This window comes from Caenorhabditis remanei, chromosome X, assembly GCF_010183535.1.
Source record: "Caenorhabditis remanei strain PX506 chromosome X, whole genome shotgun sequence".
NCBI lineage: Eukaryota > Metazoa > Nematoda > Chromadorea > Rhabditida > Rhabditidae > Caenorhabditis > Caenorhabditis remanei.
The window spans coordinates 11,840,458-11,850,155 of record NC_071333.1 but is presented as its reverse complement, the minus strand read 5'-3'; the positions used below and the strand labels follow the sequence as shown (position 1 = coordinate 11,850,155).

General features: G+C 38.4%; 2 protein-coding genes across 2 annotated transcripts; one reads left to right on the top strand and one right to left on the bottom strand.

The window, feature by feature from the left end:
- Positions 1-920: 920 nt before the first annotated feature.
- On the top strand, positions 921-3,470 carry GCK72_024332 (uncharacterized protein; the record flags this gene model as incomplete). Its single annotated transcript, XM_003118416.2, has 10 exons — positions 921-1,017; positions 1,065-1,348; positions 1,394-1,678; positions 1,723-1,818; positions 1,865-1,978; positions 2,021-2,194; positions 2,244-2,532; positions 2,975-3,054; positions 3,104-3,379; positions 3,432-3,470. The coding sequence occupies 10 exons, from the start codon at positions 921-923 to the stop codon at positions 3,468-3,470; spliced, it is 1,734 nt and encodes a 577-aa protein (XP_003118464.1).
- Positions 3,471-4,128: 658 nt separating this feature from the next.
- GCK72_024331 (uncharacterized protein) lies at positions 4,129-7,615 on the bottom strand (the record flags this gene model as incomplete). Its single annotated transcript, XM_053735834.1, has 8 exons — positions 4,129-4,297; positions 4,533-4,666; positions 4,713-4,809; positions 4,862-4,943; positions 6,182-6,307; positions 6,692-6,784; positions 6,861-6,975; positions 7,469-7,615. The coding sequence occupies 8 exons, from the start codon at positions 7,613-7,615 to the stop codon at positions 4,129-4,131; spliced, it is 963 nt and encodes a 320-aa protein (XP_053579400.1).
- Between the last annotated feature and the right edge of the window lie 2,083 nt (positions 7,616-9,698).

The window sequence follows — 9,698 nt, the reverse complement described above, 5'->3', positions numbered from 1 at the left end:
CTATCAATCCTCCCATTTTTTCCCTCTTTTCTCCCCAGTTTTACTGTCCGAGTTTGGCGTTTGTGTACATGTCGCTAAAAAAGGCGACTCCGCCCACATGATATTTTGCATATATATTTCAAGCCACACCAACGGTTTGTTTGTCTGTCAGTGTTTCTTTTGGGAGGGAAGGGTTACTGTACTTCTCGACTCTTTGACTAAACCGACTTATATTGAAAATAGTTTTTTGATGTTTCCTATTTAGCTTTTGTTGTATTTTTTGTTATAATTAAAATCACTATCTAGATTACTGAAGCTACCGATCATTAGTTCTTATCATTGTGTTCAAAAACTGTACCAACCGAGCTCCCACCTGCCTCAGCATTGATACTAATAAAACTATCAAATGTAAAATGGGAGCAGTGTATAAACACGTCATGACGGTAGCTAGCATCTAGTAATCGGTCAGCAATCGCCGTCCGCCGTCCGTCGGCTTTTGAATAGCGGTCAGTCGGCGTTCGTCAATAGCTCGATGAACCGTTACTCTCCCCCCAACCGACGCAGTTTTCCGTCCTTCTTCATACTCGACTTCATCTTTTTTCTTGCCTAGTTTTTGCTATAATTTGACTATACAGACAATTAGCAGTAAGCATAGTCCTCCCCTCATTCACGCATGCCGTAGTCTCGTCAAAATAAACAGTGCGCGCCGAATTGCAACACGGTTTTTTGCGTGCTGTCAAGAGTTGGGGGAGCCTCTCGAGAAACCAATAGTTTTCGCGCGTCGCATTGTCATAGGGGCTCGTCACAATTATTCATCTCGAATCTGTGTCATATTCATATTCTTGTCACATATGTTTAGCGTTATTTACTATGAGGTAATCCTTTTTTGAATCCCTAAAATGGAACATTTTTTATTTTGATTGATAATTTATTTTTAGGAAATGTCGGAGAGCGAATACCGAAGCTCCATTTCGGTGCGACCAACGTTCAATAGAACTCTGCATTCGCAGTCGACGGCTACATATGGAAGTACTATTTGTGAGTTTCTCTGTAAACAAATTTTTTGAATCATTCTTTGTTTCCAGCTTCTGGAACCAGCCGAACACTCAAGATCACGGAGATCGGAGGCTCCACTTTGACATCTGGAATGTCTCCATTCGGTAACCATGCCGCTTCTGCAATCCGTGAGTCGCGAACTCGCGAGAAGAAAGAAATGAGTGAATTGAATGACCGTTTGGCAAGTTATATTGAGAAGGTTCGCTTCTTGGAGGCTCAAAACCGCAAGATGGAGAAAGATTTGGACTTGCTCCGTGGAAAGTGGGGACACGATTCGACCAGTGTCAAAGTGATGTTTGAGACTGAACTCCGAGTAGGTGTATTTCTTTTGCACTGTTAAGAATCAAAATGTTTTAAGACTGCGAAAGAACTTATTGCTGACTCTGATAAAGAGAGAGGTCAACTGGAAGATCAAATCCGTAAACTCACTGAAGAGCTGAACAACTACAGAAACAAGATGCATGAAGCTGAAAGAGGAGCTGATGTGACACGTAAAGATCTTGACAATGTGCTCACTAAACTTGGAGCGCTGGAAGCTGAGATCGAACTGTTGAAAAGGAGAATTTCACTCATGGATGATACTATCGGACACTTGAAACGGGAAAACCACCGTATGATGGACAACCTTCATCACACAAGAAACGTAAGAATAACTGCGGGGCAGAATATCAAATTTTCAGTTTTCAGGCTGTTGAGCAGGAAACGTTGAATCGTATCGACTATCAAAACCAAGTCCAAACTCTTCTTGAGGAATGTGATTTCATCAAGAGAATTCATGATTCGGTAGGAAAATAAAAAAAGTTGTGGCATATTCCCCATCAATTTTCAGGAAATTCACGATCTTCTTGCAATGGCTTCCCGTGATACCACTGTTGAGAACCGTGAGTACTTCAAGAATGAACTCTCCTCTGCTATCCGTGACATCAGAAGTGAATACGACCAGGTACGTCACTCATAATGTACTTTAGGCGACTAATGTATTCAGGTTCACAACGTCCACCGCACCGATATTGAGTCGTGGTACAAACTCAAAGTGCAAGAGATCCACACTCAAGCATCTCGCAACAGTCTTGAACAGAATTATGCCCGAGAAGAGGTCAAGAGACTTCGTACCACCCTCGGAGACATGCGTGGAAAAATGGCAGATCTGGAAGGAAGAGTGGGTTCATGAATGAAGTACGGTAAAAAAGATCAGAGTGTTATTCCAGAATCTTCTCCTCGAGAAACAAATTGAAGATCTCAACTACCAAATGGAAGAGGACATGAGATCATACGAGCAATCGTTAAATGATAAGGATACTTCAATCAACAAACTCCGAGATGAGAGCAAGATCTTGATGGTTGAACTTCAAATGTTGATTGATACCAAGCAGACCCTCGATGCAGAAATTGTTATCTACCGTAAGATGTTGGACGGTGAAGAGAATCGTGCAGGACTCCGTCAACTTGTTGAACAAGTTGTCAAGACTACCTCGATCCATCAGACCAAAGAGCTTGGTAAGTCAAATCCCAGATTTCATTTATATTACTTGTGAAATAGTTGAAATAAGTAGTACTTAAAACTGAATTAGTTTTCGGTCCGAAGTTAAGAACTTGTTTCAAGTCATGTGGTGACCTAACTGTGTAACTCATCAGTATTGTTGTTTGCTGACGCCCAAAACGACCGTTTTGGGTGTGTCCGCTTGTCCAATCATCACAAATTTCGTATTTAATCATTTCACTTTTCCATTTTGGGACAGTACTATCTTATCCTAAACCAAAATGCCTGAGATTCATTGTTCTCAGTACGAGACAATCACTTTTGATGAGGTTCCCCATACCCATTACCTTGTCGGCGATAAAATTCGCAAAAAGCCATACGGTAAGATTTATGAGAGTCACAAGACCAGATCGTTCGGTTTTTGTTGCAGAATGAGAGTATACGTGTTTTGTTTTACAGAAAGTCTACGAGTCCTTAAAGGAGAAACGACTAGTCACTCCTCCTACTCCAGATCGGCCAAGGGAAATGTTGTTATTCAGGTTTGAAAAAACAAAACACAATACAGAAAACGGTGTCGTTGATTTCTAGGAAGTGGAACCATCAGGAAAGTACATTGTCCTGGAGAACATCTCTAGACGTGATGAGACCATCGGGGATTGGAAACTTCGTCGTAAGATAGCAGGAAAACGTGAAATCGTGTTCACTTTCCCACGTGAATTCACTCTTCGTGCTCAGAAGAATGTGAAGATCTTTGCTCGTGGTCAAGGTATCCACTCCCCACCAGACAGTCTTGTGTACGACGTCGAAGACTCGTTTGGCACCGGAAACGACGTCGTTACTTCTCTCTATAACAAAGAAGGAGAGGTAAGCAACTATAAATCACTAGGGGCAAGCATAACTACGTGAGTGATTTCAGGAACGTGCTTCCCACAGTCAACGTGCATCGCATAACTAAACACGGAATCAATTCAATCCTTCGAAGCTATTCAGTGAATTGACTCTGAATTATAATCGCTTGCCTCTTTTTTTCTCTTGAATTTCTTAATTTTATAAGTCTGAATCTTGACACAAGATACACTTGTTCTCATCATTTCCGTTTAGCCATTCCTGTATCATACTTGAAATAAATACAACAACTATTCATAATTTTCCCGTGAGCCGCCAAAATAAAACTAGAATTTTCGGTTTTTTCAGACGAAAAGTTTACCTTTTGGCTAACCCTCTTAACCCCGGCATATAATTTTCTTTCTGTAATTTTCTTTTTTTACCCTGTTTCTAACATTGATTTCAACTTCCATAAATTGCTTTTTTCTTAAGTTTGCTTGGTTTTTCTTAAAATGGGTATTAAGTTTATTTCGGGAAAACTGGGATAGACAAAATGGGAATAATAAATGCACAGGGACAAAACAAAGTGACATACAAAGCGATAGTACAGAAAAAGTGATTCGTGGGAAAACAAAATTATTTCCAGAGTCAATTAAAAGGGATGCAGTAAGGAATGAAAAAAGTTCTTGAGTGTGGTTTGAAGGGAATTAACTGAAAAGATAAAGCCGATAGCTTGACACGTGAATCGACAAAAATACACAGATATTATGAGGAGATGAGGTAATTATTCAGGCAATTAATGTTTGTGGTGTGGAAGTTCCAGTCGATGGACAACCCAAATCAAATGACGTTTCCGAAAGTTCGGAATTCTCGTCTCCTCCATTCTCATCTTGTTTTTTGAATTCCGTCAATTTCTTCAGCAACTCTCTTTCGGTTTCCTCGACACGTTTGATATCACTGAAAACATAATAATACAATCATTTGATTTTGGTTTTTCTCAAAAGTGCAAAACAAAGTTTTTTTTCTAATTTTGTAGTCGAATTTGCAAAAATTGAATCGAAAAACTTCAATTCGGTCGGTAAAATGTCATTGATAAGAAAACAGTAGTGGAGGCAATCAGCCGAACACTCAACGTCAATACACACGAAAAAACTGGTCACGTGGATAGTTTATTTCTAGGAACGTCACTTACCTATTAGTTTTGCTAATTGCTTCCTTGGTTGCAGCCAATGATGCTTTCAGTTTATGTGATTTCTTCAACTCAAGTTGGTATTGTTGAGGCCAGTTGGCAGAAATCATTGGTTTTAAAATTGCACGAAGATTTTTCTGAAATTGCTCATATTACGAAACCATACAAACAGATATTCATTACCTGTTGTTTCAGGAGTTGACGAAGTTCCTCTTCCTGGACAAGATAATCAGCAATTTCTTGTTGATTCATGGTCTCCGATAGCTTCTTGACATCAGCTCTGAAATTTCAAACCGGAATTGAGAATCAATTTTTCTAACATTAAAACTCACCTCTCAAAGTTTTCAAAATCCTCTTTTTTTGGAAGTGTAGCACCCATCATGATATTCTTTTTCTCCATGACTGACATGTAGTCTAAAATCGAAAAATATATACTAGAAGAATTGGTCGGATGATGAACTATCCGGTCATGTCTTGTGCGTGATTACTATATGTCAAACAGGGCGGCCTATTCATTCTCTTTCAGAAAAATAACCAGTGGTGTCTGATTGACAGATTCAATTGTATGAATCTCGTTCAAAATAATAGTTGCAGACAAATTTTTTGATGTCATTCTATTCTCTTTTTGAAAAGATCAGAGATTTTCAAAAAATTCAATCATCCTCTACTGAAGTAAAAATGGAAAGTGACGAAACTGAACTACTCTACCGAATGACCGAATAAATGTGAAGGGCAGAGGCATTGAAGGTTTTATGGGGCTGAGAAAATGGTATTGGGTTGGTTTTGTCGAGGTAAAAATGGGTGGAGTGAGTTTATCTTCAAAGTTAAATCCAGTTGAGTTTTGGTCTGAACTTTAATTGAGAATAAATAGGCGGTAGACATTGAAAAGAAAGAACGACCGAACAGACGAAATACACGTTTTCTTCTCAATCATAAAGACAAGAGAAGCGGTCAATACTGGGAGGTTATCAAGACTTATGTAAGAAACAAAAAAGAAAAAAACGGTCTTTTGTTGACACTGATTTGCACTTTTCCGGGGGGCGCATTTATATTTGAGACGCTACTTCTGTTAGGACTATTTCTCTAACAAAGTTAAAGTAAGAAAAAAAAAGTTCGAATTCTAGATAAGAATTTATTATATATAAAAAAGCGATTCAAAATACCTATTGGATGAAAAGATTAGTTGTAGCATGATAACTTGAAAAGATTGAGAAAGCAGGAAACAAAATTTCGAACAACTGATAATTGCGAATCACTGCCAATGTTATAAAAGATGTGAAGCGAATCAGTTTTGCGAATCTATTTCATGAACCATCAGCATTAATGCTAAATCTAGAATGTTCTCTTCTTTCTGGATAATCCAGACCATAAACAAATCACATCTAGAAAACTATACGATCACTTTTGATAAAAAAATGTATCAATGGTAAGAAACCCGAGCGACATGTGCGGCCACTTCCTTTGGTTGGCCGACATTTCTTCACTTCCTCGATAATACAGGCAAAAAAAGTGTCGACCGGTATAAAATTGCGTCGTTTAGTTCAGTTTACAAGACCGGCGATGAAAAAAAAGGAGTAATCCGATTTCGAATGAGCGAATCGGTGTGAAGCAATGAATATATTGTAAATGACATATATCAATAGATATCTTACCTGGTGGCGGAGGCCGTCTGGTGTTGCGTCCGAGAGTGCCAGTGACACCACCTGCCGAAGCGTAAGTTGGCAACGAACTAGTGCTTCTTTGTCCATTTTCAAGCTGCTGGCCCGCCGCACTTCTTCCTTAATTGGCTTTTGTTGTGTAAAATATGTTGCAGTTGGGTGTTAGTATGTGAATTCGAGAGAAAGAGGTGGTAAGAGGCAAAAGGTGAAATTGTGGGAAGAAGGAGAAGCTGAAGAGAAACAGAGAAGATGTTGAATGAGACGAAAATGGTATGGTAGATGGCCACAACAAATATTAGTGTAAAGGTCGTACGATACAAGCGAGTCGAATAAAAAATTGGTTATGGTTTTTTGTGGTCTCTGTCTTTTTTTGTCATTATGAATGGCTATTTGGCTGAATTCCTTATTACACAATACATTTATTAGTGCCGATACATACCATCTCCTCTCTGTTCAGTTTTTTCATCTAATGATCACTAGTAAGACAAAAGACTACATACATACCTGGTAACGAAGTGATCATACTACTCGTTGACGTCTGTTTGGGTGGGACATACGGCTTGGATGGCTCGGGAGGCAACGTCTCGCCTACTAGATCTAAAGAAGTCATCTGGTTTGAATCACAGAGCGAAATCGTTAAAAAATGCTGAGCTGAGAGACAAACCTAACTCACCACAAATTGCATCGTTTTGATCGACACGAAGCATTTGAAATGTGACGTTTGCGGCGTGTTCCCTCCATTTTCGTAATGTTTCAAGAGGTCGATCATTCGGTGCCAATCGGCGTTCCTGAATTAAGTTAATTTGAGGTAAGATTTAATGCGGAGGGATGTCAATTAGTAACGATTTGGGCATGCGGTACTTAATAGTGTCCAATCAAAACTCATCGCACGAATTTCAAGGACTCGTTATATTTGAAGTTAGGTACAAATCCAAAAAGACTTTATCAATAGAGGTTATTTCTTAAATCAATTTTTGTTACATTTTAATTAGAAATTTTTGACAACAATAGGAACTGTTCACATGTTCATAATTTTGTATTTCTCTTAATCAGCTTTTTCTTTTTCTTTGTACGAAAACTTTAATCTTTTCTATTTAACAATTATTTGAGGTTTTTGCCATTGTAATATTCATAAACATTTCCGATTCCACTTGAACCATAAAATTGCTTTAATCGGGCACGACTTCCTCACAATTGCTGAACTTCCAGCTTTCTCCAAAAACTGGTTATAAGCATTGTCTCGCATTCTAATGAGCGAACCGAAAAACGATGAAGACTTACCACATTTCTATATTTTTCCACCATTACAAATCGACCTCGTTGGCTTGTTGCATGAGCGAGGGCATATATTATTTGGGAGCAAGTTGTGTTTTCTGTCACACCAGAAACACTTCGTTCCAGTCCGTCGATGTTTATTTTCAGTTCCATTCCTGAAACATTTGAGGTGAACATGAAACTATGCAAAAGAAAGAACATAAAAAGTGAAAGAAAACGAAAACGGAAAGAAGAATCGGTCCGGAGAAAGTGCGATTGTGGGAAAAGATTGAAGATGATGAAGCTTTTAATCGTTTTGAAGGCGAAAATAAAACGGCGACCCCACGTACAAACATGCGCGTTTGAAATATGTGAATTTTATGTAAATTTGAGATTTTTGAGTAGATAATGTCGAAAATTTAGAAATTTCGAAATCTTCAGTACGATAAAAAGATTGGGTTTCCTTTAAGAAAAGTATAGTTTTTTAAAATTATTTGTCAACGAGATTCTAATAGCTAGATATCGTCAAATTTCTGAATCAAACAACTTCCCTTATTGACAAGGGCTGACCAACCTTGCATTCACAGCTGGACATTCTCGGTATTAAAATTCCGAAATTAAAATTGATTACGTCACGAAACACACACCTAAAGACCAGACCGCTGATAATAAAATTTGAAAACAGTGAGAGTGAGTGAGAATAAAAAATCAATTGCTTCATCAGAAAAGGTACATGAGTGATAACACGCAATACGTGATATGCATCTCATTTTCTCACTGTTTGAAATCATAAATGCAGATGAAGAAAGACATTTATGGTATGCAATCGGAAGTTGCTATTATCCATATACACACACATCTGAACGCAGAGAAGATACATCTGCATGAATGATATCCAGGATGTGTCTGTGTTTGTATGTGACGCAACCTGAATTTCTCACTTCTTTTCTAACCTCCGAAATTCTTCTACCTGTTTTCTCAAGTCCGAGAAGGTAAAGGTTGTCCTTGGATCACATTCACAACGCACAATGAACGCCTCAAATTGTAATGTAATCGGTGAAATTTTCGAGGCTCTCGGTCTCCTGTTTGTTCTCATGCCAAGATCGGAGCGCGCAAAAAATGACACAAATGTATCCGAACACGTCGCTCAACGAGGAACTGAGAAACTAAGAAGTCGAGAAATGCAATGAAAAAAAGAGGTGAGAAATTGAGGATGAAACGACCTGCGAACGTCTTGTGTCGATCAAAAATGGTTGTGTGGAAAGGTCGCTGATGATAATTGCATCAGGTAGAGCGCGTCGTATAATATCCTTACTACTACTACAAATACTGACTAGACGGATGAATGGACGGATTGAAGGACACCGCGGGTTTTTCATTTTACACATGAAATTCGAACCTTGTCATCAAGGACAACAAATTGCTGAGAGAAAAGAAAGAGAGCTTGACGGGGAAGCTTAGCAGTATCATAAACGAAAGATGTGAAAACAGGACAGGTTGATTGTGTGAAATACTATATACTTGTGTATATTTGTGAAAAAGCTGGAAGGATGATTCGAATGGTAAATATTTGTGTGCGCGAAAGTGATACAGAGAATGGTATTGAGAAGGTGAGAATAAGCATAAAACTTGTTGTGACCTACAAAGAGGTGCGATGTACAACAAATTCATTTTTTAGTGGGAAACTTGAAGGAAATTTTGTATATTACTGAAAAAAATTAGCTTTCAAAATTTAGAGACAAAATTGACAATGAAAATTACATTCTTTTTCAAGTCAACGAGAAAAATGTTACATAGAAATATAGTTGAACACTAGTTCAACTTGCTAACTAAAGTAAAACGTCTTTGGTAAGTCTGAAGCTATCGAAAATTGAGTTAGACTTAGAAGACACCCAAAGTAATTGCTAAGATTCGGTTGAGTTTGAATAGAAAGTGAACGAACACAATAAACAAATTTAGGAGAGCAGAAGCAAAGATGATCAGTAAGTACGCTAGGGTTATGCCCCCACCAATAGAAATGTTTCTAGTTGAACAAATAGGAAAGTATGAAAGACTCTCCGCCGCGAACTCTTTCGCACCGACCGAGTACTATTCGAATGAAGCATCTGCTATACAATTTCTCTAGATGCTACTTTATAAAAGTGCTCTCCACTAAAGAAATTGATGAGAGTCAGGGTGAAGAACTCGACGGTTAAGAGAAAGAGGGTGGACACACGAAAAGAACAACAACGTAAAAAAAACAACTAGCAAATGAGAA